This window comes from Molothrus aeneus, chromosome 3, assembly GCF_037042795.1.
Source record: "Molothrus aeneus isolate 106 chromosome 3, BPBGC_Maene_1.0, whole genome shotgun sequence".
NCBI classification, from domain to species: Eukaryota; Metazoa; Chordata; class Aves; order Passeriformes; family Icteridae; genus Molothrus; species Molothrus aeneus.
The window spans coordinates 104,295,034-104,317,529 of record NC_089648.1 but is presented as its reverse complement, the minus strand read 5'-3'; the positions used below and the strand labels follow the sequence as shown (position 1 = coordinate 104,317,529).

Sequence of the window (22,496 nt, the reverse complement as noted above, 5' to 3'; positions counted from 1 at the left end):
CTAAATATTATTACCTTTTTCTTTGTACAGTTGTTTATAAGCATTTAATGTTAACATGATTAGACACAGTTAATTGAGCCTAATGCAGGGCAAACTCACAAGTGTGTGTAACTGCAGTTTACTTCACATCAAGGATCCGTTTTGTGACTTTGTAATTTATTTTGACATTGTGAGCAGCAGTTTGTTAGGTCATGGTGACATGCAGAGGTATATGCAAGCAGACAGTTGTTTGATATTTTTTGTCTCTGGTAGTGGAGACTGCAGTGGAAATAGGTGTGCTATTGCTTAAGGAAGCTTCTGCAGACACCTTTGGACCTCTGGTCATCTCAAATTTATTTTCTCTAAAAAGCCATATAGTGCATTACCATATTTTAATATAACAGTATATAACACAGACCACAAAGTAATAGATAAATGAGAATCAAAAATTGATTTGCTAGTGAGAAGAATGTTGTTGTCCCACTAATATAAATTCTGGTTTTTGTTTCACTATTGAATTCTAGATTAAAAGAAATGTAACCATGGTGATAATACGTGGTGAAAAAATCAGTAACAGAAATATCTTTTAAAAATTTTAAAAATAATGAACAGGAGTTTCTCTCTTTCCCCCTGCTCTAGTGTTTCTGTTCAGCTGCTGAGAAAGTGAGGATTGTTCCACTAACCTTCTTTCTACTCCTTTGGATTTGATGTGCTAATATTAGACATTCATATTTTTGAGTTAAGGCAGTAACGAATGATATCACTGTGAAGTGTTACCCATTCATGTAGGAGCAAAACCAATGCAAATCCTCCTGTTTCCTAGATAAACCAGTTTTAAATGTCAGAGCTTATGTGTGGTAGAATATGGATGCTCTAATGCCAGATGCAGGTATAACCAAAGCTTTGGTCAGTTAGACCAGTCTCAGTATAGGTATCCAATTTTCATAATTGGTGTCTTAGTGTATTTTAGTAATTGCAGTATACCAATTTCTGTCTCTGTTTTTACTGACAGTCAGTGGTATCCATTCAGAATCCCTGCATCCCTTGTGGATCACACTTCCTAGCTGTTTGTGGAGACTGAGATCATGCAAACTCATTCCCCATTCCCTTTCCACCGGTGCTCACCACATCCAGTAATTATACTTCAGGGCACCCACACAATAGGGTGCACATCTTTGGAACCCCACATGTTGTCTCCAGGATCTTTCTGGACTACACCCAGGAGCAGGCTACTGCAGGTCCACTGCTTTGATTTGTGATTTTTCAAGTTGTTTGCCAGAAATGCCAATAATGCCTCTTACTGACTCATGAAAATGGCCAAAATTAATGACAAGCAGCAAGAGAAAAAAAAAAAAGAGTGGAAGGAAAAAGTGGAGAAAATGCAAATGTTGTATTAGTGAAGCCAGTAGTATGAATTACAGGCATTTTCTCATACTTCTGGGGTTCCATTGAAAAGGTGCCTGGATTAAAAAACCTTCTTTGTCTATTTTCTCCTCTTTTTGGTTCCATTCTTTGTGTTCCCACAGTTAAGCAAAGCTTTTTACCACCATAAAATTTATGTCTAGATATAAAAATTAGAGGAGCTTGTGCCCAACATTTCTCTCAGTAAGTTAGAGGAAAACGGTGTGGATAATAATATACTTTATAATGGATAGTAATGTACTTTATCATGCATTCTTAAATTTCCATATGCATACTCCAGACCTGCTCAGTTTCTTACTGTGGACATGCCAAGGCTAATTTTAAAGAGAAGGGCTTCAAGCTGTTCTAGGCTGGATCCTTTATTCTGAGGATTTCTAATTATGCAAGTTCAACAAGAAGGGTGCTAACCATGGATTCTCTAAACTCAAATATTGTTTCACAGTTTTTTCAAGTTGGTGACCTTTCCTTTAAAGTTAAAACTTTGTAAAAAATGTTAGTGTGCTGTTGCAGCCTCAGCTTTTATGGAAGGCAAAAGATTGGTGGGTACTTTGGACGGCCGAAGGAATAGGGAGTTAATTTGATTTTTTATTAATTTTTTCCCCACAATAGTTTTAAGAAATATTGAACATCTGGCATCTGCATCACTTTTTTTTGACCAACTCTGCTCTGAAATCTGACCTCAATGCATGACTTACTATTGAGAAAAGAAGTCTAGACCTTTGCCATCTTAGCTTTTGACTTGAAACTAAGGCAAGCCATAACTAAGAAGAAACAGCTTCAGGGTAACTGGCAAACATGGAATATTAGGAACTAGTCTCCAGCTGCTTTGTGGAGATGCCTATGTTTGTCTGCAGCTTCACTGACCGTGAGATGATGTACTTCTGCACAAAGGTGAAACTGAATCCTGGCCCAGGGAAAACCAGAGCAAACCAAGGCACAACAATTCTTAAAGCCTGCTCCTTTTTGCTGTCTTGGCCGTGTATCTCTGTTTCAGATTTACCCAGAGAGCTGGTATGACTTATTCTGTAGGAAATCTGAACTATACGCGAGCCCTGAAATAAGAATACTGCCTGTGGACTAGAACGGTGTTTCAGTCCTTAAAACTAATTATTGCTTGTATAATTAGAGCCATATCTCAGGTGCACATACTGCAGAAGGTTAACATAACTATGAATCCCTTTTCACTCATCCCTGTCAGTGTGGGTATCCCAGGTGCCTGATGTGGAAACACACAATTATACAGCAGTCCTACTCAGATGGGAGTTTTGCCCAGCCTTTTATGTACTAATGAGACAATGTGCATTATTAGTAGGACAAAATGTCTAAGTTCCTGAACTTTGATAGGAATAGAAGTGATGTTGGGCACAGGAAGCTCCTTTGTGTGCTTTTAACATGAATGTTACTGTACATCTGTAACTCACTAATTAGAATATCCCAATTAACCTACCAAAAGCTTTTGGGGATGTTAAAGGTTTTTTCCTAGGAAACATTTAAGCCGCGCAATTTGAAGCTTAATCTATTATCTGTGCAATTAAAGCCAGCCTCATGTCAGCTACACAGGAAGGTATATCTTCAGCCATTTTCATCAACAGAAGGTGCCAAAAGATGACATGTTTTTTTGAAGTGATACAGTAATGATAATTTAATGAAGAATATGTTATCATTAAAACATCTTTCAAAATTTTCAAAGTATTTTCATTATCATACTTTTCATCATAATTTTCATAATCATACTACTGTTTCATAAATAGTATTGGTCTCCATTGTAGTGATAGTCCCAAATAATTGTAAAAGAAATTTTATTCTGATTATTTTGTCCTGTACATACAGGTTTTGGTCAATAATGTCAATATAATTGTTATTAGTGAGATCACAAGAAAATTGTGACTTAATAACTTCATTTTATCAGGTTTTTGACTTTGTGTGACTGGATTAACTCAAGAAAATTATATATTAAATACTTCTTTTATGCAAATAATTGTGTGTGTTTCATGTTTAGATGGATCCAGGTCTAGAAAAGCACAGAGAACAATTGGTTATTGAAGTTGGCAGAAAACTGGACAAAGCCCGCATGATTCGCTTTGAAGAACGGACTGGCTTTTTTTCTTCAACAGATTTAGGCAGAACTGCCAGCCACTACTATATTAAATACAATACTATAGAGGTAAAAAATAATGTCCTGTTTCTGGAGGGTTTTTTTCCTTTTTTTTTTTAAACATATGCCTAAAATAGTTGTAAGATATTACAGAATATGTAGGTGATTTGTTCACTGTATTTTCAAATCATATTTACTGAAATGGGGGGAGAGGAAGTAGGAAAAAGAAAGAAACTAAATATCAAGCAATACTGAAAATTTAGACTCAATGTGAGGTGAGATTTAAATTTTTGTAGTCTTTTTGACTTTTAGAAGAATTATAAGAAACATTTTGATATTCATGGTGTGTGCAACCATTAGTACTTGATAGCACATTGTACTGTAGTGTCTGATAACAGATGACCTTCTTTGGGAGAAAGTCCTATCGTGTTGACAACCTTGAACAACTTCTGGTGCTGTAATCAGATTGTGTTGTAAGCATGTTCAAAATTTTGTAGTATTGGAAACTTGGTTTGATGTACACGTTCATCTTAAAACATTTTCTTTCTTAGCGAATAAGTGTTTTTCTTGAATAAAAGCTAAAGACTCAGCATTAATAATTTTTAACTGTATACTGTCACTGTATATAATTAGTCTCACATATTTATTCAGTCAGATATGTCCTAGACTTTTTTTCTTAAGTGGCCACGTTGCCTGTCTCTTGATGTTGGAGTGGCCAAGGCACTGAGAGATTGTTTTTCTGAAAATGACAAAAAGTCACTATGGAATTTGTTCCTGTTTAAATTGCATCACCCTGGTCTTCCAATAATTTGCATTTTAGACTTATATGCCTTTTAAACTCTTGGCTAAGGTTTCTTTGTTTCCTGCTATATGTGTATTTTTATTTCCAGTGACAAATCAATTCTTTTTATTTTTAATAGACTTTCAATGAATTGTTTGATGCTCATAAAACTGAAGGCGATATTCTTGCTATAGTATCAAAAGCTGAAGAGTTTGAACAGATAAAGGTAAAGTTAAAGAATTTGTTGAAGCTAGACACTTCTGTAGTACTTACTCAATAAATGCTGTCTACAGACACAAGTTTTGTTAAATGCTAAGCACCATTATAAAATGTTTTCTGAGTAAACATAATACCCTCTTGCTCAAATTTGTACGTAGTTCAGCTTGAACTGTAGTGCACATATAATAGCTAGTTATGGATCTTTGAGTAATTCTTTAAAATGCATTTAAGAACTTTTCAGCTCCTCAATTATTAACAGGTGAAGCTAAGTGTCCATTTGAATAGTGTGCCGAGGGATGAGATAGTTTCTCTGTTTGAAGTTTAAGGCATTATTGGATGTCTCCCTGAACAGTTTGCTTTATCAGGAATGAGGCAGGACTCACGGAAGTGAATTCTGATATATTTTCTGCAGGGAACAACATTAGATTGGCAGAACGATAAATTCTCATAAATTCAAATCTGAAATCTAGAAAGTTGTCACAACAGATTCTACACGGGCTAGAAGATTACTGCTGTGTTGTACTCAGTTCAATTCCAACCTCCCTTTCTGCCTCCCGTGTGGGCAGGACACAAGGCAGTACATTCCAAGTTGGCATGAGCTTGTTTGCCCATGCTTCCATCTCACAGAGGTACGAGCCAGACTCCACAGGGTTTGTTAGCTTGGGCTCATTGCCATTTTACCACAATTATACAACTTGCAGATCAGAGCTGGCTCTCATTCACCTGGCTCTGTGAGCTGACAGCGTGAATCCCTCGCCATCTACATATTTACATATTTGCACACATTGTCTGGGTATTACCATCTCTTTATCTAACGGAGAAATTCTATTTTGCTGTAATCTCTTCTATTATAGAAGATAATAAGCAGTGAGGTTTCACAGTCATACATGGAACATTTTCCAAGCTAGAAGGGCTTTTTTATGACAGTGATAATGCTTGACTAGGTCTAAATTTAGCGTAATTTAATATTTAAAAGGAAAGCATATGGAAAATATAATGTGATATGTTTCTATATTTTTAATAAAGTTAGTAGTGATGCTTCTTGACTAAAGCACAGTTTTTCTAGTTTACTTTCTCAGATTTATATGGTATGGCATCAGTGCACTGTCAGTTCCAGACTTTTGTGATTCATTTGCTGTGCAGCTCTGAATGTTAAAATGAATAACTGGTTTTCACAAGAATAGCTCAGGATTTGCCCCTCTGTGTGATAGAAATTGTGACTTTTGATAAATTAATCGCATTTCCATAATGCCTTTAAAAATTCTGAATTTTGAGATATGTAACTCACCAGTAGCTGAAATACAGATCTGGATAAGACCTGTACTTGTGCTGTGCAAGAGCAGAAAAAATTATCAAAAATGCTGTTGTAAGCAGAGCATTGTATTCCCCTGAAAGTGGAGTCATTTATGATGGTTCTGTACTTCATGTCTTTCTTTCCTGTGGGACTAGTCACTAGAAAGTTGGGGATTTTAACCCAATTGTCTTAGGGTCTTTTGTATGTCAGGTAGTCAGGTCCAAATGAAAATTACTTTCAGATGGTTCCCTGCAGGGACCAAACATTTACCCTCTTCAAATAAGTTTTACACTAACAGACTATCAGTAAGTCAAAGAATATGTAGATTTATGCTAGTTTTGCCATGTAAGGGTCATCAGTTAGAATGTGAAATGTTATGCATTATTCAAACCGTAGATATTAATATTTCTTTACTCATATTAAGACTTAATCTTATTAACAGTGGAAATTTTAATATGATGAATCATAATACTTCACAGTTTTGAGTTTAAAAATGTATTATATCACATGCAAACTGTGTAACTATAATGAGTACATTTAATGTTAATTCAAGATTGCCCTAATCCAGATGGACAGAAGTTTTACTCTGGTCAAATAAAAAATAAAATCTCATCAGATGAAGGATGACAAGGTCACAAGATTCAATTTTTGTGGCGTATCAAATTTTTGTATGTCAATGACAACCTTAATAGATGGTGATGAATAACAAAATATAATTGTGTCCCTATTAAGATAGTTTCAATTATGGTCTATTAGCTACATTGTGGAAGATGTGGGTTTACTGCTTTTTTCCTTCTTTTTTTTCTCCTTAAAACTAGAGACTCCATTTAAAAGTAATATAACTATGTTATAAGGAAAATTTGATTTCAGTGTAAAAATTTTCATCGAATTGCTTCAGCCTCTTCATAATGTATAATTGTGTTGTAGGTAAGAGAAGAAGAAATAGAAGAGCTAGATACCTTACTAAATGATTTCTGTGAACTTCCTGCTCCAGGAGGTGTGGAAAACAATTATGGAAAAATTAATATCCTCCTTCAAACATACATTAGCAGAGGGGAGATGGACAGCTTCTCCCTTATTTCGGATTCTGCATATGTTGCACAGGTAAAAATAGTATTTTCTACGTATTTGTTGCTGACTTCTGCTGTTTTAATTCTCCCAGATATTTACAATTATACAAGTAGGCCCCGATCTGCATCTTTTTTGTACATTTTTGTGCAAGTTTCTTTGAAAATCAGAGCCTTGTCTTTGTGCATGCATGTAAGCTATAACACTCGAGTAGAAAAGTTTTGCAAAAGGCTACCTTGGGAGACTATGGCAGCTTTTGTTAATTATGAATGCCCTTTTTTTTTGTAGTACCCATGTAATCTTATTCTATTTAGTTCCTCTAACTGTGATTGCACAGAAATTATATTCTCTAAATTTCAGTGTTTCCTTCTAAATGTGAAAAACTGTTGTAATCTATTTTTCTTTGTGTGTTTTTATACTTCATTCTGCAAAACATATTTTGTGTTTGATTCACATACCTTGGTTTTCTCACGAAAGATGTGCTATTGTAATTCTGTTGCTGGATGTAAACTAGCAAAAAATGTGCAGATTGACATAGCAGTCTATGTATTTGTTTGTTGGCTTCATTTGACACCTAAAGGGTTGATTGTAACACAGCATGTTTGGTTACCACGCTTGGCAGGTACAGAGGGGGACATGACACAGAGATCTATTTAGCCAGCTGTGAACCCAAAAACTGGTCCCTTTTAGCCTATCTCACTCTCACTCTTCTTTTCTATATTTAATAGTCAGCAGAGATGTTGCATGGAATTATTTTTGTCTCATCCTTACAAAACTGCTTTGGAAAGAGTTAATCTAAAAGTTGCATTTAGTTGGTGCTAAAGATGAGATTTAAATATTCAAAATTATACATAGTCTTTAGCAACATTTTCATAGTAGCAAAACCTTTTTCAGAAATGTTTGTGTTTTGTAGCATGTATGAGTATAAACGAGAAAATGCTGAACTGATTGTACACATCATAAAAATTGTGCACTTGCACAGCAAAATCATTTTCAGTGGGATCCTTTTAATCTTTGCTTTCAAGGCCATTGCTTTTATTTGTCTGTCTCATTTATAGCATGTTTAGTGAGGCAACATGGTCTTCTTCTTAGATCTTCATAAACTGTACTTGTGGAACCAGTGCTACAAAGTGTGTTTTTTTTTTAATTTGGATAGTGAGTATTAAGAAAATTTTTCATCCTTTCTAAGAGGAATGTGCTTCCTTAGTAACATATGCTTCCTATCACAACCAAATAATTTTCTATTTTTTATTCCTGTTGGCATAGCAGAGCCAGTAGGGAATGATTATATTCTATTCAATGAATCAAGAACATAATTCCTAATCCAGACATAGTACTGGTAAGGAAAAAAAAAAAAGATAGCTTCATAATGCAGCTTGAAAAGTTTATGAAAGGAATATCATAACTTAGGTTTTCAGGATAAGACTGACCTCATTCAAACTTATGTTATTAATTATTTTTCCAAGTCCAAAGCATATTTGTACAGTTTGGTTATACACTATTCTCAGAATATTGTAAATGTTTTTTAAACATTCACTACTGTTAAGCTTCTGTGCAAATGTTGTGAAATTCAGTGTGAGATGGGATGCTATTATAGAAGCATAAACTAGAAAATAACAAAACTTGAATTTCCATATAAAGTGAATTTGCAGGTGTCTGTTATGGGGGGGGTACATTAAATGAATTTGCTTCAGAAGTGATTGATACACAATAAATTTAGAACTCCATAATGTTAGCATAACTGTGATCAAAGTTCTATGGCAGACCTGACACTACAATTTTAATTGGTTGCACATGTTTCTTTTCATAATTTCAGAATGCAGCCATGAGGTAGTTTTGCCACTAGACAGTGATGGAAAAAATACTTTTCAAAAATGTTTGAAATCAGTTCGAAAAGAAAAATCTATTGTTATGGTTTGTCAAAGATGAGTCTATGTGATCCTTTTCATTTTACAAAGAATATTGAGAGAATTACAACAGTTCTGCCTTTTTTTTTCCCCCCCTTTTTCACTTTCCAGAATGCAGCTCGCATTGTTCGAGCTCTTTTTGAGATTGCCCTGAGGAAACGTTGGCCTGCCATGACTTATCGGCTACTGAACCTCAGCAAAGTCATTGACAAGCGGCTCTGGGGCTGGGTGAGCCCTCTGAGGCAGTTCTCAGTGCTACCACCATCCGTCCTCTCCAAGCTGGAAGAGAAGAATCTCACCATAGACAAGATGAAGGACATGAGAAAAGATGAAATAGGTGAGAAACCAGCAAGGCTGATCTGCTTAAACTATAGAAAACAATGGGCAAGTAAGAACTAAATCTGAGCCATGCATCAATCTGCCCTCTCTGGTCTGGAAGCCACGTAGCCACATACCACACATTAATATGGTTTGGCCAATAAAGAAGGTTTTTTCCAGTCTCCACAGCTTGTAAAATGGCACAGCTCTGAGGATAAGGCCAGCCCATGTCCTGGTGGTCACAGAACACAGATAGAAAGGTGATGTCTATTGATAAGTATTTAGGTAGATATGTGTAAATATACATATTTATGTTGACCTGTGTGCTTCCCTTTCTGCCCACCTTACCTAACAAACTACTATAAAAGGCTTCTGTTTACTTTTGCCAGTTGGCACAATGTGGCCTTATTTCTTTAACTATTAATATGGAAAAGAGTAAAACCAGATTATTACATCCAGGTATGCTATCAGTAAATGGCCTTCTTCTGAAAGACTGCATTAATTTTCATTGAACATGGAGAATTCATTGTCACTGGTGTCACTGCAACAAAACCTTAATGGAATTTTTTAAAGGATTTGACAGTCCAATAATGAGAAAATCCACAAGCCTACTGATAGACATAATGACAATTTCCAGTAAGTCTGTATAAACTGTTGTGCATAAACTGCCCACCAGCTGGTTGAAGTAAAAAAAAAAAAATCACTTGTAATGCATTTCCTTTTCCTTAGTGTATTTTTTTTATTTGGACTTTGTTTGCACCTGCTGTTACCAACCTGTTGATAAACAAACTGCCATTTTTTGAAAAATCTAATTTTAGAATAAAAATAACATTCATACTCACTGCTTAGAGGCTATCACATCTAACTTAATATTTCTTTCATCTTTCATTTGCAGTAGTCCTACATTGCTAGCTTGGAAAACTTCATTATGTGCCTAATGTAGGCTGAAAAAAGTTAAATAAATATGTAAAAGTTTGCAGAATTAGATGCTATATTTTCATTTAATAAGTTAAACCAAAAGACTACAACAAAATTCGAGATGCTTACTTTACCTGCATTTTAATATAGTAATGTTAAATGTATTAAAACCATTGCATTTTATTTGAAATGCTAGCATTATAGTTTTTTATTCAGAAGTGTTATAGTACTTTTTAATTCACTGTTAATTTTTTGTGTATTTGTGATGCCTTTTAGTACTTAGTGTTCTTTTCCATTAATTGTATTAGCAGGGTTTTTATTTTGTGGTTGTTGTTTGGTTTTGTGGAGCTGTTTTTAGTTCGGGGCTTTTTTTGTTTGTTTTTGTTTTGTTTGGGTTTGGTTTTTTTAATTGTTCTTTCTTCCCATACCCTCACTTGAGAAGCAGGAAATTTTGTGTAAAACTACAAAGCCAATTTTGCTTCTTTCAATGCATTGGAACCAGTAATGACAAGATGGAAATGTATCTATATATACCTGCAATTTGTCAGGTTCTGGTTTATATTAACTTAGTTTGAAAGTAGATGAGACATGGGATTTGACTGTAAAAATAGGGCACTGCTGACCATACATAATGATATTTCATGTTCTTCAGCCTTACAAATATCAAAGAAAGTTGATGTGTCTATCTCTGTGAAGTAGATGCTTGGCACACTTCCTCCTGTCTGGCCTCTCTTTCTGAGGCGTGCGAAGGAAGTCACTGTATTTTTATTTCAAATTCTAAGCCGTGTTGAAATGAGGGAAAGCACAACTTCCAGGTACTGCCTTGTTTTCTTACCCCACAGGGCTAGTTTCAGTCTTAGTGTTTCTTGCTTTTTAAATGTTATGGAGACCTTGGAGATAGAGTAACAAAGGCAGGAGCTAGCTGGCTAACTCTGCCCTTGGCTTAGGGGGAGATGAAAGCATTAGATGGGTGGAGAGCATGTTGTGTGCACAGATCCTGGATTCCAGGGTACCATGAATGGATCAACACCAAACTATGAGCTATTGCAATGTAACCATGGAGTTTCCAGATAGCCAGGAAATCACTGTGTTAGCTGAGATAAACAGTTCCTTTTTTTTTTTTTTTCAGAATGCAGATGACAAACACTTTAGAATAAGCAAAAATTTTTTTTAGACATGCCTATTTTCTTTGTCAGCTTTTGTTCAGAGGGTATTTTTTAAATGCCATTGATGGTTTCTCATAATGTAACTATTAAAAAGAAAAAAGAGAGAGCTTAGGGAGGAGAGAGTTTTATCACGTTTTGTAGAAGTTGGGAGAGGAGCCTTATTTTCCCCTAGCACATAACTGTAAAAGGACCTCAGTGCTGTCCTGTACTAACACATTTCACCTCACACATGTAGATAAAGTGATTTTTGCCATAAAAAGTATACTTCCCTACATGGGTTTTTTGAGTCATATCTTTGAATATTTGTCATCTGCCTTTATTTAACATGATTTCTGAATTTTACCTCTAATTGCAAAAGGTAGTTCCTGTGCAAGTATGCTGAAATGCTGCATGTATCATCCAAGTGTGCCAACATAAGGGCTTTGGTTTTTAATAACCCACTTGTTGGAGATGCAATTGTTTTACCAACTGCAAATTAAACTGATTAAATAGGTATTAAAACTTTTGGTTAGGGGTTTGATTCTTAAGCAAGGTCACCATTCATTACTTCAGAGTATAAACACCCATGTGAGACAAATCTATCTGCCAATTTGTTAAATAAGAAAAACTGAAAAGGGAAAGTCAGTATCAATTTAAAAATACCAGTTTCAAGATGCTATGCTCATAGATGTCTTGTAATTGCAAGGAAAGGTTTGTATCACCTTGTCATTTTGCACATAATGCAAATAATAGGACCTCTCCTTTTTTGAATTTTTTTGGTTTTTTTTAATGGGTAAGTATGCACAGAACCACATACCAATACCAGAAAATATCAGTAGCAATTGTTTTATATCCAAAATGAAGAGCAAGGGAAGAGAGATTTGAGCTGTAAAATACAAGTAGGACATTTTTCCAAATAAATAGAATCACTTTATTGCCCTAGTTACCATGATTACAATAGAAAATAAAAAATATTGCAACATTTAATTTTTCCTTTGTCTCATTTACACATTGGTATATTCTCACAGATCAGAGCTGCTGTGAGATATTTACTTATATGCGTTTTCAACCTATTAAGTACCTTTTTTCAGTTTTATGAAAAGCATTCTGTCTGCTTTGAATCACTGCACAGAAATTGTAGAAGTTAAATTAAGTAAAAAATTGGTATTTGTGCTCTGAAAAAGAATTATATGTCTTGATAAGAGCCTGGTCTAAAAATAAGTGAAGGAGGGAGAACTAGCTTGACATAATATTTTCAGTGTGAATTCTTAATAGTTATTTTAACCCCTTAGTTATAGCCAACTAGGGGGTTAATACTGATTTTACAAGGCTCTAATTCAAGTTAAGTATTACAAAATATTCAGACATGCTAGGTCAAGAGAGTCAGACATTTACGTACCCAGGAGCAAAACAAGCAAGCAATAACACTGCTCTCTAAAAGCCTATTTGAAAGTCAGAGTTGTATGCCTTTTCCTGGAAATGCAAATTTGTTACACCTGATGTTTTCTTGGCAGGTCATATGCTGCATCATGTGAAAATTGGGTTAAAGGTAAAACAGTGTGTCCATCAAATACCCTCCATCATCATGGAAGCGACGATCCAGCCAATCACCCGCACCGTGCTCCGAGTCCGGCTGAACATCGCTCCCGACTTCACCTGGAATGACCAGGTAAAAACAGAGGGAGCAGGAGGCAAGAAGGGAAGCATTAGTTTAGTTTCAGTAAAGGAGATGATCACTGCTTGTCCATAGCTTTTGGGATTTTTTAAAAAGCATTTATTTTTGCTAAAAAGCAAATTTGAGAATAGGAATGGGATGATTTTTGTGACTTTTGTTGGAGAAAGCAGGCAAGGATCATCTTTTCATTTCTGTTAAGCCATGTAAGATTGGGCTGTTTATAACACATTGAGACAAGTGCTTAATACTGAATTGTTACAGGTGTCACACATAGATTAGAATTATGTGCCCAGAAAGAAGAAGCAGGAGAAAGGGAGACATGAGTGGCTCTCTGAACTATGAATGAATGTCAAACACAGAAAAGCTTTGAAATGCAGTTCATGTATGCCAGGTTCTCCTGTTCTTCCTGGCTTCACAAATATACATTCACAATATCAGTGCCTTTTTTTGCTGGGACTTGTCTGAACAAAAAAAAAACCCTGAGATATGTTTGGAATTATGTTCATCTGTATTTTATAGTGCAGATTTTTTATATGAAAGGAGTTGTACCAGTTTCACATTTAGCCATACTCACGTCCTTTGATCCAGAATCTGTTCATTAGAAATACATTTAAGATAAATCTAAATGAAACATAAATGTCCACATGGGGGCATTGTATTGTTGCTGTTACTTCTGAAACTCTCTACAGGAAAAAAAGATACCTCCATAGGCAAACATAATTTTCTTCTTTTAGACTTACGAAATTTATGCTTAAGATAAATTATTTTGAAATGTGGATATTAAGTATCGGTTCTTTTGATAAAAATTAATTTTAAAATCCCTTAGATTACAATTTTTACGTTAATCATAATTAAATGAGAGGTTTATTCCACAAATATTTAAATTACTTTAGAATTTATTTTCCCTGATGAAAGGCTTTTTAATTTCTTATAGAAGTTTCATCGAGTTGCCTTATAAATGGGATATTAGCAATCAAAATACAGAGTTTGAGCAATCAAAATATAGAAAGTTTGATTTTGCTTGCCACCTAGATTTATTGAATAAATATTTGAATGAATTCCTAACATGAATTATAACATGAATTTTTTTTACCTTATTTATGGGCAATACTTCAGAAGGAAAAGAAAGCATTACATTTTAGGATTGAAATAAGTTTTTATTGTTCAGTTCATCCACTTTACCTGTAGTCTGCTAAAGACAAAAAAATTACTGTTCTTCATATTAAACTTTATCTGAATACAAAGTAATTTCTCAATCCATTGTTAGGTTTTTCTAGAAAACCTAGGTTCTATATCTTTACAGGTTAGGGATCCACACAAAATTACACTGTTGTTTTAATTCTGAACTTCTAATTTAGAGCAAAAGTTTGTCACAAATCTATTTTCTGCCATGACCCCTTTACACAGTTTTTCTGATGATTGCTTTAGAAATATTATGATTGTTGGATCATTTAAGCTTATGGAGATGTTTTTATGTGAATTTGTTTATGGGTAATCATAAAAACTTGGAGAAGTGGTTTTTTTCTTTTTTTTTTTTTTATTTCTGTAATGTGGTGTTGATTTTCCTGTTTCTTCAGTAAATGAAGCTTTTATCACAGTAAATAACTAAAGCTATTAAATTTTAATAGTTTCTGAAAATGAATAGCTGTCTCAAATTCAAGCATAGACACTCTGAAACTTCTTCTCTATCATTACATTATTTTAACAAGCTTCTCAGAAGATGGCTATAGAAACTTAGCAGTATACCTGTATTTGGTACAAAAGTGAGTTGCTAAAAAATCCTATCTAAAGAATTGCAGTAATCAAATAAAACCATTTATGAAAACTTTAAATACCATGCTTAGTTGAAATACCCTGCTTGGCTAACATTTCATGGTTTTAAGATTGTTCCTTTACCTGGATAATTAATTCTATAATGATCTCATCAAAAACTTTGTGCTTGACGTTGCAAGAGAAAGAGACCTTTTGTGAGATATGACATCAGCTTGATCTTTAGTTTTCAGTACAGGGATCCCTTAAGTTCAGTAAAAGCATATGAGCCAAATCTCGGATTTTTATTCTATTGTTAGAAGCAAAGGACTATAAACATACCCAGACAGAGCAATTTAGCCATAATGCATCCAGGAGGATTCCAGCAGAAATGCAGAATAATGCAAATAATATGAATTAGCTGAGTCAAACATCAGACATGTCGTTTTAGGGTGATGGTTGCCCAAAATACAGGCACAGGTATGTGTCAGTTTTAAGAGCTCCCCAATCCTTGAGAATCATTACTTTAGAAGATGTTGTGTCCTGTTCCCAGATTGTCCTGTTTACCCCATGCAGTTTTTTCATGGGACTTTCCAAAATTAGGTTGCTATTACACTTAATAATAAAATTTCTGAGCTTTGGACTTAATTGCCTTCCTTAGTTCCTCTTATCTCTCTTAAATGCTCCTAAACCTGGATAAAATAATAGTCTCCCTGTCACTTTTCAAGATGTCACCTGCGTGTCATTTCAGTTTCACTGCTTCAGTTCCTAATGAAGCTGCAAGTGAAATTCAAATGTAATAAAAATGAATGACTGTCCATCTATTTGTCTATTGCACAACTGTAGTAAAAAAGAAAGAAAAGCACCTTAATTTTATTCTTTGTGCATATTTTTGTCTTCACAAACTAGTACAGACTGTTTTCTGACACAGACACAGTAATGAATTATGCTGAAAATAATGTGTACTGTGTGAATCAATACCAGATTCCTGGAGCATTACAATTGCCATTAGAAGCAACTATGCACTTTGACTTTTTTTCTATTAAGTTTAGGAAAAATTCCAACTTTTTTTTCATCTCCTGATTTTGCAACTTATCACAGACCTCATCAGAAACATCAGAAATCTGCATTCATTTAGTACTATGTCTTCTGTGCTTCTTTACCATGCATTTTTCTTAATTTTTGAAATATTTATGTAAAATACCTGTACATTGGCAAAGGGTATTTTTTCTGACAAAAAAAAATAAAAAAAAAAAAATCTTAATTTAGCATCAGCATTGCTGGCATTGCAAAGTAAGGTACACAACACACAACAAAGCAAACAAAAGTCTAGGTTTAAAAAGACATGTTGCCAGGTGGCAGGGAAATCATCAAGTGATGGCTCTGTTTATGTTCTTCTCACTTCACCTGTAACAATGGCTACATTACAGCCTTCTGAATGCACTTGCTGTATCTCTCTAGAGGAGAGGGATGAGAGAGAGTAGAGCAATATCACAATTCCGTGTCCAGTTTTTTCCTGAGAGAATGTTTGTGACTGCAAAATGAGCAGACAGCTGCAAACAACAATCTTCTATACAGAACCTAAAGGCAAAAGTACAGGGAGGAATAAAGAGAACATGTTCTTTCCTAGGAGCCTAGAGGGAACTCTTGGGATTTAGTGAATTCATAAACAGCTGAGGCACTACCTTCAGTTGCATTTGTATCATGTCCATTTTTATTATATGTACCTTAAGCAAACTCTAATTGAAGCATAATCTTTAGGCAGACTCATCTGATTAAAATGTTATTTTTCTGTTACCTCTGATTTCTGTACTTCTGTATTCCTTTATGAGCCTATGTCATTTAGAAATACGTCCACTATTTCTAACAAATCCAGAGAATCTAAACCCAGAGAACTTAAAGAAAACCATCTTTTCTATTCATAAAGGTACATGGCAGTGTTGGAGAGCCCTGGTGGATTTGGGTAGAAGACCCTACTAATGATCACATTTATCATTCAGAGTACTTCATCATTCAAAAGAAACAGGTAATGCACTTCATCCAGAATCTCACAGCAAAACAAAAACAAAGTTAGTGAGATGTGGATTTGTTAGGTCAAACAGTATTTTGGCCTAAGCAGATTTTCAAATCAGCAGTACAGCTTTCAAATTCAGATGTACCTGATCAGCTTGGACTTCCACAACAATGTTTTCTAAGCTTAAATGTCCCTTTTTCTCTTCCTCCTTTGCTGGGACAGTTATTTTCAGGTGATGTAGAAAGACTATAATGGTTTTGTCTGTTAAAGAACAAGATGAAAAGCCAGCCTTATTTTTATCTTTGGAAGACTATTGAAGAAAAATTCATTCCAGGCAGTAAAATATTTTATAAAGATGTAAATATTTGCACACATACTCTGTCGTCTGGTGTTAGCAATGCTTATGGAAGTGAGGCAAACTGTGATTTTTCAAGTTACTGATTTTTCTGTGTAGTAATTATTCTCTACATGTTTGCACTAGGTCATTACTAAAGAGCCTCAGCTGCTGGTGTTCACAATCCCAATTTTTGAACCTCTTCCTTCTCAATATTACATTCGAGCTGTGTCCGATAGATGGTTAGGAGCAGAGGCTGTATGTATCATAAATTTTCAACACTTGATTCTTCCAGAGAGACATCCACCCCACACAGGTAACTTCAAATTTGATAATTTTGCTTTAATTTATATTGATCATATTGGGTTTTTTGTAGTAGTGCAATAAGACTCTTACTTCTGCTTCATTGGAGAAAAATGTATGGAATTTCACTTTGTGATATTTGTTTTCCAGCTTTCTAAGCTTTTCAATTCCTGAACAAAATGCAGGAATTTTGGTTATACATCTTAGTATAACACCAGCCTTTTAGTTACTCCGAATTCTCTATAAACCATAAGAAAACTGAACCTGTCATACAAACTAAGCAAATCTCTGTGTTACAATATGTCTTAGCTTAGTGCTTGCAAGCAACACCTTTCTTCTGGACTGGCTAAAAATAATCTTAGACTGTCTAATAAATGGCATTCAGCAAAGAACAAACAGTGAAAATTCTGAAAATATGAAATGTTTTCCTACTTTTGCTGAGAAATGTTTATCATAGCAAGAACTGTTGCAGCACTGAACATCACATTTCGTCTCATCAAGTTGTGTCCCTCCCCTCCCCCTCTTTTTTTAACACTTGGCACAGAAGCATATGTTTGTGTTTTGCTTCTTTTTTTCTGGATACATAAATTGCTTTATACATTCATTGGGGCTGATGTCATTGTAAAACCTTTCCTCTGTAATTACATTTGGCTCATCGAGCAGTCTGCTGAGTGCCTTCAGAAATGCACAGTTCTCATACGGTGTTGTCCTTTGGCGTGCATAAATTCACATGTGTTTGTGAAGTGTTTAGCTATTGTTATACTGTACCTACACTGTCTGGAAAAGCATGTGTAACCTTTTTATCTAATTGACTGATCACTGACTACTATTCAGAAGAAACAGAAAGATATTTACACATCACCAGTTATGGAGACTCCAGGATTTATGGTAATTGATTTCAATTCCCATCTGGTTCCCACTCAACAACGAAGTACGTCGAGGCTCTGCTAGGCAAAAAAACCCTTCTTTCTCCTCAACAGAGCCCAAGAAATCACTTGGTGATTAGTTTCAGTGGGAATGATAAAACAGCCATAAGGTATCAGTGAAAAGCATGTGAAGAATATTAGGCATCATTGCCTCAGTAGATTTTATGACTCCCATATCATACCTTAATGTGAAGCACCCTAAAAAGACGAGGAGACCTCCAGCCACAAAAAAAAAACCAAACCCAAACTTCAAAGCAAGCATCTGCATAGCAGAATCACTGCAGTCTCCTTAATTTGGTAGGATTCCAAATCCAATCTGGTTATATATATCATCTTCCAAATTCCACAATCTCTAATTCTTTGGATAGCAGATGCCCTCAAGATATATTAAGAATCATATATTGAAAAGCTGTTTGTTTATTTATTAACATTATGTCTTTAATTATAGATTTAAAGGATAAGATGCAAAATTTAGCTGTACTCATCTGATTTGTATTACTCCATCAACTTGGAAACTCCAAAGAATCCTTCTTTCTTAAAAAGACTTTTTCCCTTGAACTTGAAATACTCCACATTCTGTTATCATAAAAGCTGGACATACATAGGATCTAACACAGTGAGTTTAGAACTTACTACAGGTGGATAAAAAGAAAACAGGTATAAGAAAAATATTAATATGCAAATAGCTGGTTCACAGCTATCAGATTTTCAAATCAGATTTTCAAAATTACTTGCAGAATTATTTCAGAGCTAGAAAACAACTTTTCATTTTTCTTCTTTAAAGTGAGCAATTACCCAAATGTGTACTCTCTGTCATATGAGATACTAAGTAAAACATTTTTCAATGTAAACTGTTTTTCACTAAATTACTGTTTAATATACTTGCCTTCATAACAAGCTGTGTCGTATCATGGCATCTCTTGTCATCCACTTACTATTATTTTGTGGTTTTAGAGCTTCTGGATCTTCAGCCTTTGCCTATCACAGCCTTGGGACATCCTGAATATGAAGTCCTGTACAAATTCACACACTTCAACCCTATTCAGACACAGATATTCCATACCCTCTATCACACAGACTGCAATGTTCTTCTTGGAGCTCCTACAGGTTCTGGAAAAACAGTTGCAGCTGAATTAGCCATCTTTAGAGTTTTTAACAAGTATCCCACATCAAAGGTTTGTAAAACAGGTTTACTGGAGTCATTTTGTTATGAGCATCTCAGTAATAAAAGAGTCTAGAAGAAGACTATGGGGAACTGAATTTTACTTTCTCCAATTTATATGTGTGTAGACACAAAATGTTATTGCATTATGTGCATTATGCTTCTATTTTAACTATTTATTTTAATCAGTTGACAGCTAGAGTTAAATCTACAAAAATGACATGCAGGCATGCTGGATTTCCTTTTCTACTTTACTTAACAGCATTTCCTGCTTTAATCTCCTTCTTCTAGCAGTGGTACTGTTTTATAGCTATTAGTTCCCTTCCATGGGACTACAGCTAGCCCAGTCTCTCTATTATTTAAACAAATAAGTTGCAATTAATTACTACAGGCCAATTTTCTGTTCCAGCTCTCCCCTGTGCTTTAAATTGCCTAAAAGCTGAACAACTCAGCCTTGGGAGTTTTCTTTTCAAAGTGAATATATATATATGCTTCTCAACTTAGCCATATTGTCTTAGTTAACCACATTTTAGATTTAAAGTCTTTCAAAAATCTTTGTATCTGACTGGGAGATTAAAGAAAAAACAGTATAACCTTTACATTAACAGAAATTCTGTACATAAACTCCTTAATCATCTTTGAATTTAAATATCTTCATGTAATTTCTTAGTCCAAGTGAGGTAAACAAGTCACTCATACACTTTCAACTTATCTGTGAGACATAAAAAATAGCCAGTTCTCAAAGGAATGCATCTTTTAGGTTTTAATAAAGCTGGAAGCCTGGCTATATATTTCAAAGAATGTATGTGAACTCTTCATGTAGCAGTTTCTTCATTGTTCAAGAGCTTTAGAATTTTTAACCATAAATCTATAAGTAAATATGTTTTGTACATGTAAGCATATTCCCCTCTGTACTGCAGGTTTCTTTGGGAAAAATATTGTGACATTTTGCTTAAGATAATCAGCTTTTTTACTTAATTGGTATTTTTATTAATTAATGACATAACTAGAAATCAGGTAGGATATTGCTTGCCAGAAATTCAGATTATTTCTGTTCCAGAATGTTAACATGCAGATTTTATAGTCATGGCAACAAAAGCCATTATTTACATAAGTGGGTTTTGGATTTTAAAAGGTGTGATAAATACTTCAAGAAATTATTCCTTATCTGAATATCCTTAATTGTTCAGGAAATAAACCATTATTTTCAGGCATTATGTCTGTTTTAAATATAATCCTGTTATAGGTCATTTCAGGAACTCAGACCTTATTTATTTTATGGATTAGAAGTAGGTTCAAATCTCACAAATACCATGTGTTGTAGGTACACTTTAATAAAGGTGTCTTGGTTTACTTCTAGTTTTGTGCCTTTTCTTTTGCAGGCAGTGTACATTGCACCCTTGAAAGCACTCGTCCGTGAGAGGATTGAGGACTGGAAAGTAAGGATTGAAGAAAAGCTTGGTAAAAAGTATGTTTCTCCTTACCTAATCAGAGAAATGAGAAACAAAAGAGCAGCTCATCTAGTATGAGTAAAATCTCAAAATACTTATGAGTATTTCAAAAAGGGTTTTGGTTTTATACTGTCCTTCAAATTTCTAGTACTTGAAAAGTTTTATCAATAGTCACTGACAGATCAAAACTGAGATCAAAAATGATAGATCAAAAGTGATAGATCAAAATCAGAACTAAGAAAGGGATACGCTTTGATACCCAGCTATTTTTGTTCTTCTTCCTTGTCAGTATAAAAAATACAAAGCTCAGATTTCACTCCACAATATCCTTGGAAATTGAAAATGTAAGTCAAACTAAGCTCTCCTTAGAAACCTCAGCTGCAAGGAACATACAGGACTTGCATGAACTGTATAATAGTAGTCACACTATGTCCTTCATATATAAATTAATATAATTTTATTCCTTGGTAACATTAATTTCTTGCTGATCTTCCCAGGTGTTGGAGTTCAGCCATTATTTTATGATCTGTAAGGTATATCAGTCATGTTGATGCTTTCCAAAATTATAGTGTCCCGCACTAAATTTTTTATGCATAGAATGCATTATTTAGGGCCTTCACCTTCTCCAAATATAGTCTTTTTCCTAAGTTAAGCTCAAAGCACACCACAAGAGAAAGAGATGCTGCTCTGTGTCCATGAAATTATCAGTAATATTCCTGTTGTTATCACAGAAATGAGCTAAAATACTTTATGGTACTATTTCTTTTTTTGTAATTTACAGTTACTTGTGACTATAATCTTTAACAGAATATACACATTACTTTTAGGAATTTTTGTTTGGTGTTCAACTGGGTTTGAAATATGTCATTGAAATGTCTAAAACCCTTTATAATGGATCCATCTAAAATGATGGGTCATCACAAATGCTGCAAACAATTGGAAAAAATCTGCTAATCTTCTTCAAAAAGTAATCTGAGGCTAATCTCTGCACGAGTCTTAATGGACCTTCACCAACAAATGCAATACACTCTGCAATTTAGCCTTATTATTCAAACCAGAGATCTATGCAGAACAGCAGGCAGCAACTTGGTAGCCTCCATGAAAGCTTTCATCCTGTCTGTGACAGGATGTTATGGTTCACATTACATCATACCAGTATTATGTTATCTTCATTTTGAAGAACTAACTGTTGGTTGGGACTCATATTCTTCCTTTTCTTTCTATATCGTTTTGCTGAAGAACGATATTTGGTATTTATACGGTATTTACTAGGAAAACAAAGAGGCAGGTTTATTTACTTAAAACAATTTTTAAAATCCTATTAAATGTATTTGACAAGAAGGAAAATTACTTTGCTTAATTTTGTTTCTTCCCTCTTTTAAGAATTTAAGTTATAAAGGTGTAAATATTTTAACATTAAGATGTTGTAAAGCTTTGTAAAGCCAAGCCACTGTCCTTCTTGATTACAGGGTTGTAGAATTGACAGGAGATGTGACTCCTGATATGAGAGCTATTGCCCAAGCTGACCTGATTGTTACTACCCCAGAGAAGTGGGATGGTGTCAGCAGAAGCTGGCAGAACAGAAGCTATGTTCAAAAAGTTGCCATTCTCATCATAGATGAGATCCATCTTCTAGGTGAGATGTTTCACTGCTTTTGATCAGAATCACTGCTAAATTTGAAGAAGTGTGCTGGTACTTATGATGTGAATATACTTCTTGACATCTGAACCTTTCC

At 34.6% G+C, this 22,496-nt stretch overlaps 1 protein-coding gene across 1 annotated transcript in view; it reads left to right on the top strand.

Moving 5' to 3' along the window:
- Positions 1-22,496, top strand: part of ASCC3 (activating signal cointegrator 1 complex subunit 3) — a 251,664-nt gene that overhangs the window by 158,077 nt on the left and 71,091 nt on the right. The window contains exons 18-27 of the mRNA XM_066547531.1: positions 3,401-3,565; positions 4,417-4,503; positions 6,718-6,894; positions 8,877-9,102; positions 12,661-12,815; positions 16,498-16,596; positions 17,066-17,234; positions 19,102-19,322; positions 20,692-20,777; positions 22,230-22,396. Coding sequence (XP_066403628.1) covers positions 3,401-3,565; positions 4,417-4,503; positions 6,718-6,894; positions 8,877-9,102; positions 12,661-12,815; positions 16,498-16,596; positions 17,066-17,234; positions 19,102-19,322; positions 20,692-20,777; positions 22,230-22,396 — 1,552 coding nt within the window. The remainder of the gene's footprint in view (positions 1-3,400; positions 3,566-4,416; positions 4,504-6,717; positions 6,895-8,876; positions 9,103-12,660; positions 12,816-16,497; positions 16,597-17,065; positions 17,235-19,101; positions 19,323-20,691; positions 20,778-22,229; positions 22,397-22,496) is intronic.